Source organism: Drosophila takahashii, chromosome 3L, assembly GCF_030179915.1.
Source record: "Drosophila takahashii strain IR98-3 E-12201 chromosome 3L, DtakHiC1v2, whole genome shotgun sequence".
In the NCBI taxonomy this organism is placed as follows: Eukaryota; Metazoa; Arthropoda; class Insecta; order Diptera; family Drosophilidae; genus Drosophila; species Drosophila takahashii.
In genome coordinates, this window is record NC_091680.1 from 31600082 (window position 1) to 31626632 (window position 26551).

General features: G+C 38.0%; 1 protein-coding gene across 2 annotated transcripts; it reads left to right on the top strand.

Annotated features, from left to right (window-relative positions):
• The first annotated feature begins 16850 nt into the window (after positions 1–16850).
• Alg-2 (Apoptosis-linked gene-2) lies at positions 16851–24366 on the top strand. Of its 2 annotated transcripts, XM_070214364.1 has the most exons (4): positions 16851–17035; positions 17089–17150; positions 17220–17464; positions 24216–24366. In XM_070214364.1, the coding sequence occupies exons 1-4, from the start codon at positions 16977–16979 to the stop codon at positions 24315–24317; spliced, it is 468 nt and encodes a 155-aa protein (XP_070070465.1). In that variant the 5' UTR covers positions 16851–16976; the 3' UTR covers positions 24318–24366. The 2 variants fall into 2 exon arrangements, with proteins under 2 accessions (XP_070070465.1, XP_017010337.1); XM_017154848.3 differs by having other exon boundaries at positions 16865–17035; positions 17089–17464.
• The last annotated feature ends 2185 nt before the right edge of the window (positions 24367–26551 follow it).

Consider the following 26551-nt stretch of genomic DNA (forward strand, 5'->3'; position numbering starts at 1 on the left):
GAAAAGTAAAATGCAGTTTTTTTTGTGTATACCTTTCGAAATGTAGAAGAAATTTTATTAATCGGACCATTCGTTAAAAAGGTACGGCGGCTCTGGAAAGTTGTCCAATTTCAGAATTTTTCGAACTTTGAGGTCCTTTTGCTAAGAATCCTTGTGTCGGGAAATTCGTAACGAATCCAATAATATAGCATCCATCTAGGTAAATTTAAAAAGCACTAAAAATACTGCACAGTGTTATTTTTCTGCCGAAATTAGGCGCGAAGTTAAAAATCACTAAAACAGAAATGCACATTATTCCATTGTGTATTATATAATAAAAACTGTGTCTTATCCCTTTTCAATTGTGGCATACACAAATAAATTCCGTCGAAAATTAATTGTAGCATTTGAACTATTAAAACACATTTAATATTATAGCTTAATTATCTTGACCTTCTCTTCCAAAAAAATGCATTGGTTGTGTCATGCCGTCTTGAAGGACTAAAACAAAAAAATTATATATTTTTAGGACTTATGAATTCCGAGATATTGGAGGTGACATAATTGCCCCAGTGACGAAATTGCCCCACTCTCCCCTACATACGTATTTGATGAAAAGTTCGAATCCTAAGATTAATAATTAACTTGGAAACATTTTGGCTTTGTTTGCAGAATTTGTAGTAATTTTTTATCTTCTTCCATGGTGGAAATTAAATAAAGCTCTTACTTTTGCTACAAATGAAAAATATTTTTTTTTAAATAAAACCTAAGCATTTGATCCACAAAATGCAACCCAATAACTTAGAAAATCTATAAAAATTCTTTAAAAATACTTAAAACACGAGAGGACGCTATAGTCGGGTGCCTCCGTTACCAAAGGGGTGCCACGCCGATATTTTGGAAAAGTAAAATGCAGTTTTTTTTGTGTATACCTTTCGAAATGTAGAAGAAATTTTATTAATCGGACCATTCGTTAAAAAGGTACGGCGGCTCTGGAAAGTTGTCCAATTTCAGAATTTTTCGAACTTTGAGGTCCTTTTGCTAAGAATCCTTGTGTCGGGAAATTCGTAACGAATCCAATAATATAGCATCCATCTAGGTAAATTTAAAAAGCACTAAAAATACTGCACAGTGTTATTTTTCTGCCGAAATTAGGCGCGAAGTTAAAAATCACTAAAACAGAAATGCACATTATTCCATTGTGTATTATATAATAAAAACTGTGTCCTATCCCTTTTCAATTGTGGCATACACAAATAAATTCCGTCGAAAATTAATTGTAGCATTTGAACTATTAAAACACATTTAATATTATAGCTTAATTATCTTGACCTTCTCTTCCAAAAAAATGCATTGGTTGTGTCATGCCGTCTTGAAGGACTAAAACAAAAAAATTATATATTTTTACGACTTATGAATTCCGAGATATTGGAGGTGACATAATTGCCCCAGTGACGAAATTGCCCCACTCTCCCCTACATACGTATTTGATGAAAAGTTCGAATCTTAAGATTAATAATTAACTTGGAAACATTTTGGCTTTGTTTGCAGAATTTGTAGTAATTTTTTATCTTCTTCCATGGTGGAAATTAAATAAAGCTCTTACTTTTGCTACAAATGAAAAATATTTTTTTTTAAATAAAACCTAAGCATTTGATCCACAAAATGCAACCCAATAACTTAGAAAATCTATAAAAATTCTTTAAAAATACTTAAAACAAGAGAGAACGCTATAGTCGGGTGCCCCCGTTACCAAAGGGGTGCCACGCCGATATTTTTGAAAAGTGAAATGCAGTTTTTTTTGTGTATACCTTTCGAAATGTAGAAGAAATTTTATTAATCGGACCATTCGTTAAAAAGGTACGGCGGATCAAAATCAACAGACAGACAGACAGACAGACAGACAGACAGACAGACAGACAGACAGACAGACAGACAGACAGACAGACAGACAGACACAAAGACAGACAGACAGACAGACAGACAGACAGACAGACAGACAGACAGACAGACAGACAGACAGACAGACAGACAGACAGACAGACAGACAGACAGACAGACAGACAGACAGACAGACAGACAGACAGACAGACAGACAGACAGACAGACAGACAGACAGACAGACAGACAGACAGACAGACAGACAGACAGACAGACAGACAGACAGACAGACAGACAGACAGACAGACAGACAGACAGACAGACAGACAGACAGACAGACAGACAGACAGACAGACAGACAGACAGACAGACAGACAGACAGACAGACAGACAGACAGACAGACAGACAGACAGACAGACAGACAGACAGACAGACAGACAGACAGACAGACAGACAGACAGACAGACAGACAGACAGACAGACAGACAGACAGACAGACAGACAGACAGACAGACAGACAGACAGACAGACAGACAGACAGACAGACAGACAGACAGACAGACAGACAGACAGACAGACAGACAGACAGACAGACAGACAGACAGACAGACAGACAGACAGACAGACAGACAGACAGACAGACAGACAGACAGACAGACAGACAGACAGACAGACAGACAGACAGACAGACAGACAGACAGACAGACAGACAGACAGACAGACAGACAGACAGACAGACAGACAGACAGACAGACAGACAGACAGACAGACAGACAGACAGACAGACAGACAGACAGACAGACAGACAGACAGACAGACAGACAGACAGACAGACAGACAGACAGACAGACAGACAGACAGACAGACAGACAGACAGACAGACAGACAGACAGACAGACAGACAGACAGACAGACAGACAGACAGACAGACAGACAGACAGACAGGACAGACAGACAGACAGACAGACAGACAGACAGACAGACAGACAGACAGACAGACAGACAGACAGACAGACAGACAGACAGACAGACAGACAGACAGACAGACAGACAGACAGACAGACAGACAGACAGACAGACAGACAGACAGACAGACAGACAGACAGACAGACAGACAGACAGACAGACAGACAGACAGACAGACAGACAGACAGACAGACAGACAGACAGACAGACAGACAGACAGACAGACAGACAGACAGACAGACAGACAGACAGACAGACAGACAGACAGACAGACAGACAGACAGACAGACAGACAGACAGACAGACAGACAGACAGACAGACAGACAGACAGACAGACAGACAGACAGACAGACAGACAGACAGACAGACAGACAGACAGACAGACAGACAGACAGACAGACAGACAGACAGACAGACAGACAGACAGACAGACAGACAGACAGACAGACAGACAGACAGACAGACAGACAGACAGACAGACAGACAGACAGACAGATATGCTGACTGGGGGATAGCCTAACTTACTATAAATAGCCAAAAAACAATTAGCTTATGCATTATTAAATTTTTCCCGCCATCGATTCTATTTGTTCTCGCAGTCATTGTTCCATTTTTCACAGTAAAGAGGAAGAATTCCGAGTTGCACAGTTTTAGTCCGTCAAATTTGGATGGCGGACTAAATGGGAAATTTTCGAAACGGTAAAACGGACCATCCGTTCAACGGATTGAAGGTTGATGAAGCTCTGTGCGAAGACCCTATAAGTATTGGATATAAATACTTCGATATTAACATTATTTAATGCCCAAGGGGGTCAACCGTATAAAGACAAAAAGGTTTAAGGGGGGAGATACATATAGAAAAATAATAATTTAATTTTTTTTAATTCCTAGATTAACTCTTGAAAAATGTGTCATGAAAATTTCACGAAGAAATTCGAAATATTTTTGAACTTATAACAGGATGACGGCACCCATCTTCCTTGTGCAGCAGGTATATTTCATTACTTTAAATGCGTTTCTCTCGAAACCACGTTTTCCTCAGCTGCGGATCGTGTATCTCAAAAAGTAATACCTCGATCATCATGCTGCTTTTACAGAAATATTTGTAATAAAATTGGCCACTGTCTGAACCTACTTAATGTAGAAATTTTTACGTCAAAGTATTTTTTGATAGCCAAAAACAACAAAAAAAATTATGAAAACAATAGATTTTTAACTTTGAAAGAGTGCCACAACCATAGTTTTTGAGATATTCCATGTAATTCTATTTTTTAACAAAATAAACTTAGTTTCATAAAAAATCGGATCTACACAGCGACCTGTGGACGATCCGCAGCTGGACTACTTTTTTTAATATAGCCTGTCAAAAAAATTCCCACGGCCGCCATTTTGAAAGATAAAATTATATAAGAACAATGTAATCAACAAGCCAAGTTACGAAATTCCAGCACAATTCCTTATTGGTTAAAAAATTCACGAAAAACTTGAAAAAATTACAGTTCTATATGTATCTCCCCCCTTAACTTTGTAAAATTTGTTTCCAACTTTACTGTCATCACTAAAGACGCTTTATTGCATAAAAACAAAATCGCGAATCCCTTAGAAAATTATGACCTTGTATAAACACTTTATGCCACTTTTTGTCACCAACGAATGAGTCTAACGAATCTAAAACGCGAATACTTCAAAGGTTTTTGGTATATTATTGACATATGATTATCATATGTTCAGAGCTCAAAGAGCAAAAATAAAGGTAATACTATACATTAGCGGACTCGAAATTCGCTAAAAAATTATCCTCGATGGACCGCGATTTCTTAAGAATTTACGTGCAAAAAGAACTTGGCGGTCGGCCATGGTTCTCTTGTAATTGAATTTCAAAGTTCAGACAGACAGACAGACAGACAGACAGACAGACAGACAGACAGACAGACAGACAGACAGACAGACAGACAGACAGACAGACAGACAGGCAGGCAGGCAGACAGACAGACAGACAGACAGACAGACAGACAGACAGACAGACAGACAGACAGACAGACAGACAGACAGACAGACAGACAGACAGACAGACAGACAGACAGACAGACAGACAGACAGACAGACAGACAGACAGACAGACAGACAGACAGACAGACAGACAGACAGACAGACAGACAGACAGACAGACAGACAGACAGACAGACAGACAGACAGACAGACAGACAGACAGACAGACAGACAGACAGACAGACAGACAGACAGACAGACAGACAGACAGACAGACAGACAGACAGACAGACAGACAGACAGACAGACAGACAGACAGACAGACAGACAGACAGACAGACAGACAGACAGACAGACAGACAGACAGACAGACAGACAGACAGACAGACAGACAGACAGACAGACAGACAGACAGACAGACAGACAGACAGACAGACAGACAGACAGACAGACAGACAGACAGACAGACAGACAGACAGACAGACAGACAGACAGACAGACAGACAGACAGACAGACAGACAGACAGACAGACAGACAGACAGACAGACAGACAGACAGACAGACAGACAGACAGACAGACAGACAGACAGACAGACAGACAGACAGACAGACAGACAGACAGACAGACAGACAGACAGACAGACAGACAGACAGACAGACAGACAGACAGACAGACAGACAGACAGACAGACAGACAGACAGACAGACAGACAGACAGACAGACAGACAGACAGACAGACAGACAGACAGACAGACAGACAGACAGACAGACAGACAGACAGACAGACAGACAGACAGACAGACAGACAGACAGACAGACAGACAGACAGACAGACAGACAGACAGACAGACAGACAGACAGACAGACAGACAGACAGACAGACAGACAGACAGACAGACAGACAGACAGACAGACAGACAGACAGACAGACAGACAGACAGACAGACAGACAGACAGACAGACAGACAGACAGACAGACAGACAGACAGACAGACAGACAGACAGACAGACAGACAGACAGACAGACAGACAGACAGACAGACAGACAGACAGACAGACAGACAGACAGACAGACAGACAGACAGACAGACAGACAGACAGACAGACAGACAGACAGACAGACAGACAGACAGACAGACAGACAGACAGACAGACAGACAGACAGACAGACAGACAGACAGACAGACAGACAGACAGACAGACAGACAGACAGACAGACAGACAGACAGACAGACAGACAGACAGACAGACAGACAGACAGACAGACAGACAGACAGACAGACAGACAGACAGACAGACAGACAGATATGCTGACTGGGGGATAGCCTAACTTACTATAAATAGCCAAAAAACAATTAGCTTATGCATTATTAAATTTTTCCCGCCATCGATTCTATTTGTTCTCGCAGTCATTGTTCCATTTTTCACAGTAAAGAGGAAGAATTCCGAGTTGCACAGTTTTAGTCCGTCAAATTTGGATGGCGGACTAAATGGGAAATTTTCGAAACGGTAAAACGGACCATCCGTTCAACGGATTGAAGGTTGATGAAGCTCTGTGCGAAGACCCTATAAGTATTGGATATAAATACTTCGATATTAACATTATTTAATGCCCAAGGGGGTCAACCGTATAAAGACAAAAAGGTTTAAGGGGGGAGATACATATAGAAAAATAATAATTTAATTTTTTTTAATTCCTAGATTAACTCTTGAAAAATGTGTCATGAAAATTTCACGAAGAAATTCGAAATATTTTTGAACTTATAACAGGATGACGGCACCCATCTTCCTTGTGCAGCAGGTATATTTCATTACTTTAAATGCGTTTCTCTCGAAACCACGTTTTCCTCAGCTGCGTGTATCTCAAAAAGTAATACCTCGATCATCATGCTGCTTTTACAGAAATATTTGTAATAAAATTGGCCACTGTCTGAACCTACTTAATGTAGAAATTTGTACGTCAAAGTATTTTTTGATAGCCAAAAACAACAAAAAAAATTATGAAAACAATAGATTTTTAACTTTGAAAGAGTGCCACAACCATAGTTTTTGAGATATTCCATGTAATTCTATTTTTTAACAAAATAAACTTAGTTTCATAAAAAATCGGATCTACACAGCGACCTGTGGACGATCCGCAGCTGGACTACTTTTTTTAATATAGCCTGTCAAAAAAATTCCCACGGCCGCCATTTTGAAAGATAAAATTATATAAGAACAATGTAATCAACAAGCCAAGTTACGAAATTCCAGCACAATTCCTTATTGGTTAAAAAATTCACGAAAAACTTGAAAAAATTACAGTTCTATATGTATCTCCCCCCTTAACTTTGTAAAATTTGTTTCCAACTTTACTGTCATCACTAAAGACGCTTTATTACATAAAAACAAAATCGCGAATCCCTTAGAAAATTATGACCTTGTATAAACACTTTATGCCACTTTTTGTCACCAACGAATGAGTCTAACGAATCTAAAACGCGAATACTTCAAAGGTTTTTGGTATATTATTGACATATGATTATCATATGTTCAGAGCTCAAAGAGCAAAAATAAAGGTAATACTATACATTAGCGGACTCACCCCCGAAATTCGCTAAAAAATTATCCTCGATGGACCGCGATTTCTTAAGAATTTACGTGCAAAAAGAACTTGGCGGTCGGCCATGGTTCTCTTGTAATTGAATTTCAAAGTTCAGACAGACAGACAGACAGACAGACAGACAGACAGACAGACAGACAGACAGACAGACAGACAGACAGACAGACAGACAGACAGACAGACAGACAGACAGACAGACAGACAGACAGACAGACAGACAGACAGACAGACAGACAGACAGACAGACAGACAGACAGCCAGCCAGACAGACAGACAGACAGACAGACAGACAGACAGACAGACATACATACAGACAGACAGACAGACAGACAGACAGACAGACAGACAGACAGACAGACAGACAGACAGACAGACAGACAGACAGACAGACAGACAGACAGACAGACAGACAGACAGACAGACAGACAGACAGACAGACAGACAGACAGACAGACAGACAGACAGACAGACAGACAGACAGACAGACAGACAGACAGACAGACAGACAGACAGACAGACAGACAGACAGACAGACAGACAGACAGACAGACAGACAGACAGACAGACAGACAGACAGACAGACAGACAGACAGACAGACAGACAGACAGACAGACAGACAGACAGACAGACAGACAGACAGACAGACAGACAGACAGACAGACAGACAGACAGACAGACAGACAGACAGACAGACAGACAGACAGACAGACAGACAGACAGACAGACAGACAGACAGACAGACAGACAGACAGACAGACAGACAGACAGACAGACAGACAGACAGACAGACAGACAGACAGACAGACAGACAGACAGACAGACAGACAGACAGACAGACAGACAGACAGACAGACAGACAGACAGACAGACAGACAGACAGACAGACAGACAGACAGACAGACAGACAGACAGACAGACAGACAGACAGACAGACAGACAGACAGACAGACAGACAGACAGACAGACAGACAGACAGACAGACAGACAGACAGACAGACAGACAGACAGACAGACAGACAGACAGACAGACAGACAGACAGACAGACAGACAGACAGACAGACAGACAGACAGACAGACAGACAGACAGACAGACAGACAGACAGACAGACAGACAGACAGACAGACAGACAGACAGACAGACAGACAGACAGACAGACAGACAGACAGACAGACAGACAGACAGACAGACAGACAGACAGACAGACAGACAGACAGACAGACAGACAGACAGACAGACAGACAGACAGACAGACAGACAGACAGACAGACAGACAGACAGACAGACAGACAGACAGACAGACAGACAGACAGACAGACAGACAGACAGACAGACAGACAGACAGACAGACAGACAGACAGACAGACAGACAGACAGACAGACAGACAGACAGACAGACAGACAGACAGACAGACAGACAGACAGACAGACAGACAGACAGACAGACAGACAGACAGACAGACAGACAGACAGACAGACAGACAGACAGACAGACAGACAGACAGACAGACAGACAGACAGACAGACAGACAGACAGACAGACAGACAGACAGACAGACAGACAGACAGACAGACAGACAGACAGACAGACAGACAGACAGACAGACAGACAGACAGACAGACAGACAGACAGACAGACAGACAGACAGACAGACAGACAGACAGACAGACAGACAGACAGACAGACAGACAGACAGACAGACAGACAGACAGACAGACAGACAGACAGACAGACAGACAGACAGACAGACAGACAGACAGACAGACAGACAGACAGACAGACAGACAGACAGACAGACAGACAGACAGACAGACAGACAGACAGACAGACAGACAGACAGACAGACAGACAGACAGACAGACAGACAGACAGACAGACAGACAGACAGACAGACAGACAGACAGACAGACAGACAGACAGACAGACAGACAGACAGACAGACAGACAGACAGACAGACAGACAGACAGACAGACAGACAGACAGACAGACAGACAGACAGACAGACAGACAGACAGACAGACAGACAGACAGACAGACAGACAGACAGATATGCTGACTGGGGGATAGCCTAACTTACTATTAATAGCCAAAAAACAATTAGCTTATGCATTATTAAATTTTTCCCGCCATCGATTCTATTTGTTCTCGCAGTCATTGTTCCATTTTTCACAGTAAAGAGGAAGAATTCCGAGTTGCACAGTTTTAGTCCGTCAAATTTGGATGGCGGACTAAATGGGAAATTTTCGAAACGGTAAAACGGACCATCCGTTCAACGGATTGAAGGTTCATGAAGCTCTGTGGGAAGACCCTATAAGTATTAGATATAAATACTTCGATATTAACATTATTTAATGCCCAAGGGGGTAAACCGTATAAAGACAAAAAGGTTTAAGGGGGGAGATACATATAGAAAAATAATAATTCAATTTTTTTTAATTCCTAGATTAACTCTTGAAAAATGTGTCATGAAAATTTCACGAAGAAATTCGAAATATTTTTGAACTTATAACAGGATGACGGCACCCATCTTCCTTGTGCAGCAGGTATATTTCATTACTTTAAATGCGTTTCTCTCGAAACCACGTTTTCCTCAGCTGCGGATCGTGTATCTCAAAAAGTAATACCTCGATCATCATGCTGCTTTTACAGAAATATTTGTAATAAAATTGGCCACTGTCTGAACCTACTTAATGTAGAAATTTGTACGTCAAAGTATTTTTTGATAGCCAAAAACAACAAAAAAAATTATGAAAACAATAGATTTTTAACTTTGAAAGAGTGCCACAACCATAGTTTTTGAGATATTCCATGTAATTCTATTTTTTAACAAAATAAACTTAGTTTCATAAAAAATCGGATCTACACAGCGACCTGTGGACGATCCGCAGCTGGACTACTTTTTTTAATATAGCCTGTCAAAAAAATTCCCACGGCCGCCATTTTGAAAGATTAAATTATATAAGAACAATGTAATCAACAAGCCAAGTTACGAAATTCCAGCACAATTCCTTATTGGTTAAAAAATTCACGAAAAACTTGAAAAAATTACAGTTCTATATGTATCTCCCCCCTTAACTTTGTAAAATTTGTTTCCAACTTTACTGTCATCACTAAAGACGCTTTATTACATAAAAACAAAATCGCGAATCCCTTAGAAAATTATGACCTTGTATAAACACTTTATGCCACTTTTTGTCACCAACGAATGAGTCTAACGAATCTAAAACGCGAATACTTCAAAGGTTTTTGGTATATTATTGGCATATGATTATCATATGTTCAGAGCTCAAAGAGCAAAAATAAAGGTAATACTATACATTAGCGGACTCACCCCCGAAATTCGCTAAAAAAGTATCCTCGATGGACCGCGATTTCTTAAGAATTTAAGAATTAAAGTTCAGACAGACAGACAGACAGACAGACAGACAGACAGACAGACAGACAGACAGACAGACAGACAGACAGACAGACAGCCAGACAGACCGACAGACAGACAGACAGACAGACAGACAGACAGACAGACAGACAGACAGACAGACAGACAGACAGACAGACAGACAGACAGACAGACAGACAGACAGACAGACAGACAGACAGACAGACAGACAGACAGACAGACAGACAGACAGACAGACAGACAGACAGACAGACAGACAGACAGACAGACAGACAGACAGACAGACAGACAGACAGACAGACAGACAGACAGACAGACAGACAGACAGACAGACAGACAGACAGACAGACAGACAGACAGACAGACAGACAGACAGACAGACAGACAGACAGACAGACAGACAGACAGACAGACAGACAGACAGACAGACAGACAGACAGACAGACAGACAGACAGACAGACAGACAGACAGACAGACAGACAGACAGACAGACAGACAGACAGACAGACAGACAGACAGACAGACAGACAGACAGACAGACAGACAGACAGACAGACAGACAGACAGACAGACAGACAGACAGACAGACAGACAGACAGACAGACAGACAGACAGACAGACAGACAGACAGACAGACAGACAGACAGACAGACAGACAGACAGACAGACAGACAGACAGACAGACAGACAGACAGACAGACAGACAGACAGACAGACAGACAGACAGACAGACAGACAGACAGACAGACAGACAGACAGACAGACAGACAGACAGACAGACAGACAGACAGACAGACAGACAGACAGACAGACAGACAGACAGACAGACAGACAGACAGACAGACAGACAGATAGACAGACAGACAGACAGACAGACAGACAGACAGACAGACAGACAGACAGACAGACAGACAGACAGACAGACAGACAGACAGACAGACAGACAGACAGACAGACAGACAGACAGACAGACAGACAGACAGACAGACAGATATGCTGACTGGGGGATAGCCTAACTTACTATTAATAGCCAAAAAACAATTAGCTTATGCATTATTAAATTTTTCCCGCCATCGATTCTATTTGTTCTCGCAGTCATTGTTCCATTTTTCACAGTAAAGAGGAAGAATTCCGAGTTGCACAGTTTTAGTCCGTCAAATTTGGATGGCGGACTAAATGGGAAATTTTCGAAACGGTAAAACGGACCATCCGTTCAACGGATTGAAGGTTCATGAAGCTCTGTGGGAAGACCCTATAAGTATTAGATATAAATACTTCGATATTAACATTATTTAATGCCCAAGGGGGTAAACCGTATAAAGACAAAAAGGTTTAAGGGGGGAGATACATATAGAAAAATAATAATTCAATTTTTTTTAATTCCTAGATTAACTCTTGAAAAATGTGTCATGAAAATTTCACGAAGAAATTCGAAATATTTTTGAACTTATAACAGGATGACGGCACCCATCTTCCTTGTGCAGCAGGTATATTTCATTACTTTAAATGCGTTTCTCTCGAAACCACGTTTTCCTCAGCTGCGGATCGTGTATCTCAAAAAGTAATACCTCGATCATCATGCTGCTTTTACAGAAATATTTGTAATAAAATTGGCCACTGTCTGAACCTACTTAATGTAGAAATTTGTACGTCAAAGTATTTTTTGATAGCCAAAAACAACAAAAAAAATTATGAAAACAATAGATTTTTAACTTTGAAAGAGTGCCACAACCATAGTTTTTGAGATATTCCATGTAATTCTATTTTTTAACAAAATAAACTTAGTTTCATAAAAAATCGGATCTACACAGCGACCTGTGGACGATCCGCAGCTGGACTACTTTTTTTAATATAGCCTGTCAAAAAAATTCCCACGGCCGCCATTTTGAAAGATTAAATTATATAAGAACAATGTAATCAACAAGCCAAGTTACGAAATTCCAGCACAATTCCTTATTGGTTAAAAAATTCACGAAAAACTTGAAAAAATTACAGTTCTATATGTATCTCCCCCCTTAACTTTGTAAAATTTGTTTCCAACTTTACTGTCATCACTAAAGACGCTTTATTACATAAAAACAAAATCGCGAATCCCTTAGAAAATTATGACCTTGTATAAACACTTTATGCCACTTTTTGTCACCAACGAATGAGTCTAACGAATCTAAAACGCGAATACTTCAAAGGTTTTTGGTATATTATTGGCATATGATTATCATATGTTCAGAGCTCAAAGAGCAAAAATAAAGGTAATACTATACATTAGCGGACTCACCCCCGAAATTCGCTAAAAAAGTATCCTCGATGGACCGCGATTTCTTAAGAATTTAAGAATTAAAGTTCAGACAGACAGACAGACAGACAGACAGACAGACAGACAGACAGACAGACAGACAGACAGACAGACAGACAGACAGACAGACAGACAGACAGACAGACAGACAGACAGACAGACAGACAGACAGACAGACAGACAGACAGACAGACAGACAGACAGACAGACAGACAGACAGACAGACAGACAGACAGACAGACAGACAGACAGACAGACAGACAGACAGACAGACAGACAGACAGACAGACAGACAGACAGACAGACAGACAGACAGACAGACAGACAGACAGACAGACAGACAGACAGACAGACAGACAGACAGACAGACAGACAGACAGACAGACAGACAGACAGACAGACAGACAGACAGACAGACAGACAGACAGACAGACAGACAGACAGACAGACAGACAGACAGACAGACAGACAGACAGACAGACAGACAGACAGACAGACAGACAGACAGACAGACAGACAGACAGACAGACAGACAGACAGACAGACAGACAGACAGACAGACAGACAGACAGACAGACAGACAGACAGACAGACAGACAGACAGACAGACAGACAGACAGACAGACAGACAGACAGACAGACAGACAGACAGACAGACAGACAGACAGACAGACAGACAGACAGACAGACAGACAGACAGACAGACAGACAGACAGACAGACAGACAGACAGACAGACAGACAGACAGACAGACAGACAGACAGACAGACAGACAGACAGACAGACAGACAGACAGACAGACAGACAGACAGACAGACAGACAGACAGACAGACAGACAGACAGACAGACAGACAGACAGACAGACAGACAGACAGACAGACAGACAGACAGACAGACAGACAGACAGACAGACAGACAGACAGACAGACAGACAGACAGACAGACAGACAGACAGACAGACAGACAGACAGACAGACAGACAGACAGACAGACAGACAGACAGACAGACAGACAGACAGACAGACAGACAGACAGACAGACAGACAGACAGACAGACAGACAGACAGACAGACAGACAGACAGACAGACAGACAGACAGACAGACAGACAGACAGACAGACAGACAGACAGACAGACAGACAGACAGACAGACAGACAGACAGACAGACAGACAGACAGACAGACAGACAGACAGACAGACAGACAGACAGACAGACAGACAGACAGACAGACAGACAGACAGACAGACAGACAGACAGACAGACAGACAGACAGACAGACAGACAGACAGACAGACAGACAGACAGACAGACAGACAGACAGACAGACAGACAGACAGACAGACAGACAGACAGACAGACAGACAGACAGACAGACAGACAGACAGACAGACAGACAGATATGCTGACTGGGGGATAGCCTAACTTACTATTAATAGCCGAAAAACAATTAGCTTATGCATTATTAAATTTTTCCCGCCATCGATTCTATTTGTTCTCGCAGTCATTGTTCCATTTTTCACAGTAAAGAGGAAGAATTCCGAGTTGCACAGTTTTAGTCCGTCAAATTTGGATGGCGGACTAAATGGGAAATTTTCGAAACGGTAAAACGGACCATCCGTTCAACGGATTGAAGGTTGATGAAGCCCTGTGGGAAGACCCTATAAGTATTAGATATAAATACTTCGATATTAACATTATTTAATGCCCAAGGGGGTAAACCGTATAAAGACAAAAAGGTTTAAGGGGGGAGATACATATAGAAAAATAATAATTCAATTTTTTTTAATTCCTAGATTAACTCTTGAAAAATGTGTCATGAAAATTTCACGAAGAAATTCGAAATATTTTTGAACTTATAACAGGATGACGGCACCCATCTTCCTTGTGCAGCAGGTATATTTCATTACTTTAAATGCGTTTCTCTCGAAACCACGTTTTCCTCAGCTGCGGATCGTGTATCTCAAAAAGTAATACCTCGATCATCATGCTGCTTTTACAGAAATATTTGTAATAAAATTGGCCACTGTCTGAACCTACTTAATGTAGAAATTTTTACGTCAAAGTATTTTTTGATAGCCAAAAACAACAAAAAAAATTATGAAAACAATAGATTTTTAACTTTGAAAGAGTGCCACAACCATAGTTTTTGAGATATTCCATGTAATTCTATTTTTTAACAAAATAAACTTAGTTTCATAAAAAATCGGATCTACACAGCGACCTGTGGACGATCCGCAGCTGGACTACTTTTTTTAATATAGCCTGTCAAAAAAATTCCCACGGCCGCCATTTTGAAAGATTAAATTATATAAGAACAATGTAATCAACAAGCCAAGTTACGAAATTCCAGCACAATTCCTTATTGGTTAAAAAATTCACGAAAAACTTGAAAAAATTACAGTTCTATATGTATCTCCCCCCTTAACTTTGTAAAATTTGTTTCCAACTTTACTGTCATCACTAAAGACGCTTTATTACATAAAAACAAAATCGCGAATCCCTTAGAAAATTATGACCTTGTATAAACACTTTATGCCACTTTTTGTCACCAACGAATGAGTCTAACGAATCTAAAACGCGAATACTTCAAAGGTTTTTGGTATATTATTGGCATATGATTATCATATGTTCAGAGCTCAAAGAGCAAAAATAAAGGTAATACTATACATTAGCGGACTCACCCCCGAAATTCGCTAAAAAATTATCCTCGATGGACCGCGATTTCTTAAGAATTTACGTGCAAAAAGAACTTGGCGGTCGGCCATGGTTCTCTTGTAATTGAATTTCAAAGTTCTCGGGTTTGCTATAAAAAACAAGTATGTTTTTCAAACGTTTGCTATAAAAATCATATGTGTATATATGTACCCTTTTCCTTTTTTGTCAAAATAGGACTAATTTAAAATTCCAAACATCTGAGTTATTGGTATTAGAGGGAAGTAGTCCTCACAACCGCGTAAAAATGATCCTCGATGGACAGCGATTTCTTAAGAACTCTCATAACCATGGATGACCACATTTGCGTTTTTAAAATGATAATCAGAAGAAATCGCGGTCCAAAGAGGAATATATATTTTAACCTTTCTTTTAGTCTTTTCCACCCAAAACCAAACTTAAAGATTGAATTTGTTTTTCTGAGCGACACAATAACCCTTATTTAGCTAAAACTACTTGTTTAATACAGAAAAAGAAAAAGTGCACCGCAGGCGAAAAAAATTTAAGAAATAATCGCGCGATTTTTTCATAAATTTTTTTCGCCTCCGGCGCAGTCTTTCTTTTCCTTTCTTTTTTAAATGCACTACTTTCAAATACTTCCTATTCGGGAATACTTCAGCAGAGAGATTTCTAGGCCATAAAAGGTTATTAAAGAAAAAACCTGGAACTTTACCTCAATGGTGGTGCGGAAAAGTGTTCATTAAAACTATTTAAATTAAAAAAAAATTCTACATTTTTTTATAGGAACTTATTGAAACAATTAAATAATTTTATAGGAACTCATTTAAACAATATATTAATTTTATAGGAACTCATTAAAGAGTAATTACTTTGATTGAAAATATGAGAAAAGCAACCATCTAGGATAATTTTTTCGCGAATTTCGGGGGTGAGTCCGCTAATGTATAGTATTACCGAGATCCAATAGTTTTCAACACATATAAATATTTTTCTAGCTATGATGGAAGTTGGTGTGATCTCTGTGGGAAGTTGCTATTTTCACATAATACCGAATAGTGGAAATCTGATTTAAAACTCTTTAGGAATAGAGTCTAAGATGAAATTACTCATTAAAATTTATTGATGATGAAAATCGGGAATAGCATAGCTAACTTCTTTCCGTAAAGAATAAAATAAGTCAGTAACAATGACCTTTCAGAATGACGGAATGCCAGATCAACAATTTTTGTGGGATGTTTTTCAAAGGCAAGTGTCGAAAATGTAAGGTTCTGTATTGGCTAAAACGAAATTACGTTTAGAGTGGACAAAGACAGGAGTGGTCATATTTCCGCTGATGAGCTACAAGTGGCCCTTTCGAATGGTACATGGTCTGCATTTAATCCCGAAACGATCCGTTTGATGATTGGAATGTTTGATCGCGAAAATACAGGCACCGTATCCTTCCAAGACTTCGGAGCATTATGGAAATACGTGACGGATTGGCAAAATTGCTTTCGATCATTCGATCGCGATAGTTCTGGAAACATTGACAAAACTGAGTTGAAGACAGCGCTGACATCATTTGGGTATCGTTTATCCGACCATTTAATTAACGTTTTGCTACGCAAGTTTGATCGTTTTGGACGTGGTACAATCCTGTTCGATGATTTTATTCAATGTTGCATTGTGCTATATGTAAGTATAGTAGTTGTTTCTCAGACATGCATTCCTTTCTTAATATGTATATGTACAATGTATAGAATAAACATTGTACATACAGTGACTTACAGCTTATTTCGTGCAGAGGAACAGTAGATCAAAGAAATATAATAATGCAAAAATAAAGCTTATTTTATTACCTTTTCACAAATATTTCTATATTAATACTATTTATACCCGTTACTCGTAGAGTAAAAGGGTATATTGTATTCGTGCAATAGTATGTAACAGGGAGAAGGAAGCGTTTCCGACCCTATAAAAAATATATATTCTTGATCAGGGTCATTAGCCGAGACGATATAGCCATGTCCGTCTGTCTGTCTGTCCGTATGCCATCCATTACCAGACAATTCGAAATTTGTATGGGCCTTACAGCCTTTCCAACTAAAAACATAATTTAATAAAATACTCTATACGTGCAACATATTTCTAGGATTAACTTTTTTTAAAAAGGGATATATTTTTTAACAGTTGTACTTTGGCTAAATTTCTGCACTTACTATCAGAATTTAATTAAACTCTAACTACTTTGTCATTTAATTTTCATAGAACAAGCTATATAAAAACAAGAGAGAACGCTATAGTCGGGTGCCCCGACTATCAGATACTCGTTACTCAGCTAAAGAGAGTGCAAAGGAGATAAAAACTTTGATCCGCCGTAACATTTTAACGAGTGGTCCGATTTAAAAACTTTCTTCTACATTTCGATAGGTATTCATAAATACAATAAAACTGAATTTTTACTTTTCCGAAATATTGCAATTTTTAAAATCGTATATAAGCGATTGTGGGAGTTAGAGGGGGCGTGGCACCCTTTTGAAACAAACTTGCGCTGCGTAGGAACTCCTAGAATCTGCATGCAAAATGTCAATCTTCTAGCTTTTATAGTTTCCGAGATCTCAGCGTTCATACAGACAGACAGACGGACAGACGGACATGGCTAGATCGACTCGGCAAGTGATCCTGATATATATTGTTTATAGGGTCGGAAACGCTTCCTTCTACCTGTTACATACTTTTGCACGAATCTAATATACCCTTTTACTCTACGAGTAACGGGTATAACTATGTTTCTATTAAAAAGAGGTGAATAAGGCTAAAATAACACTATGCAGCATCAAAAATAAACCTCGATGAATGCTATATTTTTGGATTCGTTACGAATTCCCAAGTTAAACTGCGTTTTCCAAAGAGTTCCCCGACGCAAGGATTCTTAGCAAAAGGACCTCAAAGTTTGAAAAATGCTGAAATTGACCAACTTTGCGGAGCTCTCAGAGACAAATGGATGCATGGCTTGGTTCGAAGTTAAAGTTTTTTAAAAGATACACCCTTTATCTTACAAACCCCGTACATAAAATAATTTTAGGATTTTTTTTAAGGCAGAAATAAATTCCAAAAAACAACTGAAAAACATACAGCTGCGGTAAAAATAGTAGCAGTGTTGCCGCCTTGTGTTTTTAAAAATTTCATGTTGTAATTATTTCTTATCCAATTAGTCTAATAGTAAAATTATAATCAATACAATATTACCAGGAAAAGATCAATTACAACAACAAACTTTTAAATACACAGGGGGGCAACACTACTACCATTTTGACCGCAGCTGTATACTTTTATGTTTTTTGACTATGTTTTCTAGAATTTGTTTCTGCCTTAAAAAAATCTTAAAAATTTTTTAAGTATGGGGTTTAAAAGATAAAGGGTGTATCTTTTAAAAAACTTTAACATCGAACCAAACCATGCATCCATTTGCCTCTGAGAGCTCCGCAAAGTTGGCCAATTTCAGCATTTTTCGAACTTTGAGGTCCTTTTGTTAAAAATCCTTGCGTCGGGTAACTTTTTGGAAAACGCAGTTTAACTTTGGAATTCGTAACGAATCCAAAAATATAGCATCCATCGAGGTAAATTTAAAAAGCACTAAAAATGCTGCACAGTGTAATTTAACCAAACTTTACAGTACAACTTTAGTAACACGTATAATAGCTCTGCAACATTTTAACAAAAATTCTGGAAAAAAACCCAAAAAGTACTGCCTCCAGTTTCGCAGAATTTAAGGTTTTTCTAAATGCAGGAATCAAAACTTCTGCTAGAAGACTGTCGGGAAGGAAAATTTTAAATGAGGAAATTTTACGCGTGTGATTAAAATTAAATTTGTTAATTATAAAATTATCAGGAGTAGTTATACCCGTTACTCGTAGAGTAAAAGGGTATATTGTATTCGTGCAAAAGTATGTAACAGCTAGAAGGAAGCGTTTCCGAACCCATAAAGTATATATATTCTTGATCAGGGTCACTAGCCGAGTCGATCTAGCCATGTCCGTCTATCCGTCTGTCTGTCCGTCTGTATGAACGCTGAGATCTCGGAAACTACAAAAGCTAGAAGGTTGAGATTTTCCACCCATATTCATGGACTTCCTACGCAGCGCAACTTTATTTCAGACGAGCGCCACGCTTCCTCTAACGCCCACAATCGCCCACTAACGATTTTAAAATGTGTCCTGCGCCCACATCCTTGAAGATTTCCGAGAAGTATAAATGCAATTTTGTTGTGTATATTTATACCTATCAAAGTGTAGAAAACATTTTTCAAATCGGACCATTCATTTAAAAGTTATGCGCAATCAAGAAAAGTTATATATCCATCTCCCTCGCACTCCCTTTAGCTGAGTTACGATAGACGGGACACCAACCCGAGTACAGCGTTCGCACTCCCTTAAGCTGAGTGACGGGTATTAGATAGTCGGGACACCAACCGGACTATACTTCTCTCTTGTTGTTTTTTGTATGCTTCGGCAGTTCGCACCACTCACGAACGTCAGCTGAAGCAGAGTGAGGAGTAGTGAGCAGAGAGAGAGTCATTTGAAGCGAAAGAGAGGCGGCAAATGAACGGATTACACTAGTTTACAAAATAATATTCTTGGTGTGCTCCCCAGCAATTGATGGCAAATTCTTTTAGCGATGGACCCCTTAGATCACAAAAATACCACTAACTTTTTTTTCGATGGCACAGTTTTATTTTTTAAGATTTTTTAAAGTTTAAAATGTTAAATTTCGGACTTTTTTCGAATTTCTTCTTGTATCTCGGCAGATATCCACCCGATTGGCCCAGTTTTAGTTTTATTTTAAAGTCAATAGATCAGAGCTTAACTTTGCCATACATATCAATAAGATTGGATAAGTAATGGCAGCGCAGAAGCTCGACAAAGATGAAAAATGTGTCATCATGATGGGTTCCAACTTAAAGTTTACATCCTACCGAATAAAACAAGCCGGGTATGGCCCAAATTAATGGAAAATTGGATTTATGGTGGATTTTTAATGTTAGGATTTTCCACATCTTTTGATCGACAGATTTCAAATTTAAGTTTTATCGTAGGCGGCGACATGTACACAAAAATTTGTGGTGATGGCAGCCGGGTCAAAAAATAGCTAAATCAGATATTTAATAGCTAAAATATTACAAAAGTGAATTTAATATTTGAAATTTATTAATTATCCAAATGGATGTTACTTATTAAAAATACGTACATTCATAACGCAAGCAATTTTATATTTTTTTTTTAGAAATTTTTAGAAATTAAATTCATTTATATAATTTTCTAGCTTTTAAATTTAGCTTTTTTTTTGACGCCGTTGCCGTCACCACTCATTTATGTTTACGTGTCGCCGCCTATGATAAATCTTAAATTTGGACTCTGTCAACCGAAAACAGTGGAAAAATCCTAACTTTAAAAATCCACCATAAATCCAGTTTTCCACGGATTTGGGCCATATCCGGCTTGTTTTATTTGGTAGGATGTAAACTTTAAGTTTGTATTCGTTATGATTTTTCAACGGATTTATTTCGAGTTTTTACGACATGTACAGCCGACTTACAGTCGACCAAAAAACTCATTTTTCATCTGTGTCAAGCTTCTGCGCTGCCATTACTAGTCCAATCATATTGATCTGTATGGCAAAGTTAAGCTCTGATCTATTGACTTAAAAATAAATTTAAAACTGGCCCAATCGGGATGATATCTGCCGAAATATAAGAATAAATTCGAATAAAGTCCGAAATTTAACATTTTGAACTTTAAAAAATCTTTAAAAAAAAACTGTGCCATCGAAAAAAAACTGACAGAAACACTGACAGAATTTGCCATCAATTGCTGGGGAGCATTTTGGCTGTAAACTAGTGTTATCTAATGGATGCAATTCTAAGTCAAAGTGTGTAGCCAACCCATAGAAAGGACAAGGAATTTTTGTTTTGATTTTAAAAAAATGTTGGATTGGTTTTCAAGGGGAGAGCAAGGAAAAGCTTTCAGTCGTCACATTTGCATGTGAGAAACGCAAAGACACACACACATGGATAAATTGTCATGTACATAAGTATGTAATGATTAAATTAGGATAAAACAACGGATCACCTAAAGGATGCAATTCTGAATCAAATATTTTGCAAAAATTAAAAAAAAAATTGTTGGAAATTTTCGTCTCCAAAATTACACCCACAGTTTTCACCCAAAAGATTTAAAGCTTTAGGCGCTTTTTTAATTTTCTTTATTTCCGGAATTATGTAACTCCACCTGTTGATCCCCAGCCAACATTGTGGCACTTCTTTTTTTGTTTACCTACCGGTCTTGCGAGCGGATCCGTTTTGGGGGTTAGATCTGTTCGAAATAAACGGTAAAAATGAGTAAGAGTTTTTCTCTGCATTCGATTAGCTAACCAAAATTATATAATTAGGCTACCAGAACGGTGTAGATATGGTGAGAATAAGGTGAGGTTAGTGCGGGGCTAAGTTGCGATTAAGGAGGTATTAGATAGATTAGGGTAGAAGTAATGTAAGGGAAGGGTGAAGGTGAGAAAGGTAAGGTTAGTGAGGATAAGGTGGGTCAAGGTGACAAACAAGTTTTACTAAGGGTTAGAATAAAATAGGTGGGGTTAAGGTGAGGAAATATTAGGGCTAATGCGGTGTTAAGGTAAGGTATGTTATGGGTAGAAGGATATGGATAGAATATTAGTGCGTTCTAGGTGGGTTTACTGTTTAGCTAAGGTTAGGCGGGTTTTTACTCTGGTATTAATTTAAATTTGAACATATGAAAAAATCAGCAATAAATGCTTTGCTAATAGTAGCGGACAACGTCGCTTTGGGTATTGCTAGTTTACAATAAAGTACATCAATTCTTAGTACTCTTAATATATATATCTAAATAAATACATACACGATTCGGATACAATTTCAGCGCTATTTATGAAAAATTACTAATGTTTTTGATAAAGACACCCAAATTTTTAGAAAATGTACTGAAGAAAAATAGTTATTAAAAAAATACTCTACGGAAAGTCCAAATGTTATTATACGCTTGCAGAGGGTATTATAATTTCAGTCAATGTCAAGACTGACTTTAAAACCGCAATTAAAATTGTAATCTCTAGCCTAAATATCAATAATACATATAATAAACAGTTTTATAATAATACAACGTCGTCTAATGACGAACACTCGTTATTAAACGGAATACCGGGGCCACATGTTTTCAAGTCATCTTTATCATTATTATCCGAAAGCATTTTTTTGCCAGCCAATACTCTAGCATTTCTGCATAGCTTAGGTCTATGTTGTCTAGCAAAAAGTTTGTTTTTTTAAAAAGGAGCAAAAACGAGCAAAAAAGGTTTATGTCATAGTATTGTAAATACATTTAAGAACAAAACTGCGTTGTTAGTTTTTATAATCCGGCACAATCCAACCTACTTTTATTCCACGAAAGACGAAAAATGCTAGGCTAAAATTGTTAAATATACAACTTTACAAAAGCACGTATACACAAAGACACATCACATTAAACAAATATTGCACTAAACACTTAAGTTTTACATATTTCTACTAATATTTTCCATTTTACTTTGTTTTAAAATGTTTTGCAATCTTACTTTAAAATGTGCTATTGTTCAGCTTGTCAAAAAGTCAAAATTTCTGTTTAACATACAGTTGACTTTCAGGGCCACCAAATTTAGCATGGCTGCAATTTCAGTAACGAAATTGCGATTTTTAAATGCAGCGTATATTATTCTAAGGAGATAAAATGTTTTTATCCCCTTGTAGAGGGTATTATAATTTCAGTCAGATGTTTGCAACGCAGTGAAGGAGTCGTTTCCGACCACATAAAGTATATATATTCTTGATCAGCACCAATAGCCGAGTCTATCTAGCCATGTCCGTCTGTCCGTCTGTCTGTCTGTCCGTCTGTCCGTTTCTATGCGAACTAGTCTCTCAGTTTTAAAGCTATCGCGATGAAACTTTCCCGAAAGTCTTCTTTCTATTGCAGGTAGTACATATGTCGGAGCGAGCCGGATCGGACCACTATATCTTAAGGCTCCCATTGGAATATTCAAACAAATATAAGAAAATTCATTGTAACTTTGTAGAAAGTAGGCGTTTAAATAGGCACGCAGAATCTGGAATCCCTGTAACTGCACCGAGTGAGCATTAAACTATAGGTATTTACTTTATATAAGCTTCGGCTGGCCGAAGCTAACTTCCTTTCTTGTTTTTTACTCAGAAAACTCAAGTCTGAAATTATATGTTTTATGCTCATTTAGGTTTGTGGTTACCAAAAATACAGTTAAGAATGTAGTTAGTATGGAATATTTGCACACCTCAAACTTATCGACCCATTTTAACTGTGTATATCCTTTTATATTTAATATTGTCTATTAATGTTATTATAAATTTTTATTGCAGACTTTAACAACTGCATTCCGACAGCACGACACTGATATGGATGGGATCATAACCATACATTATGAACAATTTTTAAGTATGGTTTTTTCATTAAAAATATAATTGTAAATAATCAAGAACAAAACAAATACAAACAAGAAAAATAAAACCATTTAATACGAGTTTTAAATATACTATTAAGGACTGATTTCTTGACTGTCCGTAAATATTTATTTAAAAATAATTGTAAAGTAAAATGGGTTCGCTTACACCAGTTTACAAAATAAAATCGACTTCTTTGTCATTGTTGGGGCGGGGGTGGCTCGATAAAAGAAGCTGAAATGCCAGGAAGAAATGCGCGATCATCCTCGCAGAAATCAATTCGAAAACACGGGTGAAAATACTTCGGGGTTTTGCGCGGCGTGTGGCTATTTATTGGTACACTTGGAAATATATACTGAGTACAATAATCTTAGCTTAGAGGCTCCTGAGAGTAGCGGTGACTTTGGGGAGAGTTGGAGAGGGAGAGCGAAGGGCAGTGCGAGCGAGCGAGATGTGGACATATAAAAGCCTTTTTGGCGTGAACATTCTTCAGGTTTCAGTAAACATTTTGCGCCCCAAAACTTGATTTTAGGGCAACTAAGATCTAAAATCTACTTTTTACGTACTCTAATTGATCATGGTATTTTCGAAATCTAAATAGTTTATATCCGGAAACTATTAAACAGAAAATTACAGCGCAGAGGCGAAATGCCCGCTTAAGGCTTAAGGGATTTAAGGGGGGACTTAAGTATGCCCAAAGGTATGCAGTATTTCTTGTAATTTTTTCAGATGAGAACTGAAATATCTAATCTGAACTATGCAAGTATAAATGTAGCATACTTTTGTGATGACTTGAAAATATGTCAAATAAACAGTAAACAAATTAAAAAAACCATATTTTTAAAACAATTTTTTTTTAATAATTTGATTATAAAAATCTTAAAAGAAAACAATAAAAAAATATAAAAATTTTTTTTTATCGATTGTTTGACAAACGTTGATGTTGGAGCCTCCGAAAGTTGCAGTTTTTAACGGTTCATAAATCTTAAACGAGATAATATTTTTTAGTGATGTTAATTTTTTTATTTTGTTTTATCTCATACTTTATCGTAAATGAAAACGGATCGAGAGCGCCTTCTAGTTATTTTTTTTTAAATAATAAAATATGTAAAATTTTCCGACTTTGGTTTGAATTATCTTTATCATATAAAATTTCAAGAAATTTTACTGTTAGGTTGTTGGGAAGATCAATCTATTAGGAAAAAAACGCAAAAAACTGCATCCTTCTAACTGTCCTAGGAAAGAAATTAAGATTTTTTGACAAAAAATTAACTTTCTGGCCCAGTGTGCGGCGCAAAGGCCTAAAATAACTAAAAGTGTGACTTGTTTAGTGCGGAACACCACAGGTTGCAGGTACGTACCACAGCACTATGGGGCATTTGACCTGTTTTTTTTGGCATAAATGTGTTTTTTACAAGTATTCAAATTTTTGAAACATTATTGGAAACGTATTAAGAATAGATCAAAATGAAATGTTACATACCGCAAATGTTAAGTTAACAGTCCAATGTTAAAATAACAGCTGTTAAAGTCAGGCGCAGCAAGGGAACACAACGTGTTCATACTTTGCTTGATTTTGCAGGGCATATATAAATTAATATCTCTTCAACGACAAGACGTATAACCATAAAATTTGAAATGGATATTCATTAAAACTGTCTCTACTTTATGTTAATACTACTGTGATGCTTATTTCGTGAGTGTATTTGTAGCAATGGCTTCATATTCCAAGTAGTCTCTCTTAAAGGTTTGGAAAAAGAAAGTTCAACTTTGAATAGAGATTAGAAGAAATGTTGAAATTTGTTGAGCCTGTGGGTTGAATCATTTTAAAGGAGGTCAATTCTCTATTCGGGACATCCAGTCTTAATGTGCACTTTTTGCGACTTTAAGAGAAATTCAGTTTTTACGGCACTGCCAAAAATTGTCAAATTAACACTTTATTTGTCTTCTTCTTGTTTTGTAAGATGAAATGTTAAATAAATTTAATGCAAAAGTCTTCGCCATAGCATTATATTTGATTTAAAAACATTCCGCGTCTTATTTTTATGGAAAATATTTTTTTATACGGCATATCCAGTATTTGGCATACAAAAATGTCGGATTTTACAGGAAAAAGTCAATATCTCTTCAAAGAAGAAAGTTTTCAAAAAAATTTTTTTTTGTTTGTTTTAATATGTTTCTTCATTATTAGAAAGCATAAAAAAAAATTTTTTTATTGTAGGTTTAAGGAAAAAAAAATTTTTTTTTTTGAATAA

Coding starts and splice junctions, on each gene's coding strand:
- Alg-2 (XM_017154848.3), top strand. CDS start 16,977: ATGACCTTTCAGAATGACGGAATGCCAGATCAACAATTTTTGTGGGAT. Junction 17,036..17,088: donor TTGTGGGATGTTTTTCAAAG/GCAAGTGTCGAA, acceptor AATTACGTTTAG/AGTGGACAAAGACAGGAGTG. Junction 17,465..24,215: donor AATGTTGCATTGTGCTATAT/GTAAGTATAGTA, acceptor TTTTTATTGCAG/ACTTTAACAACTGCATTCCG.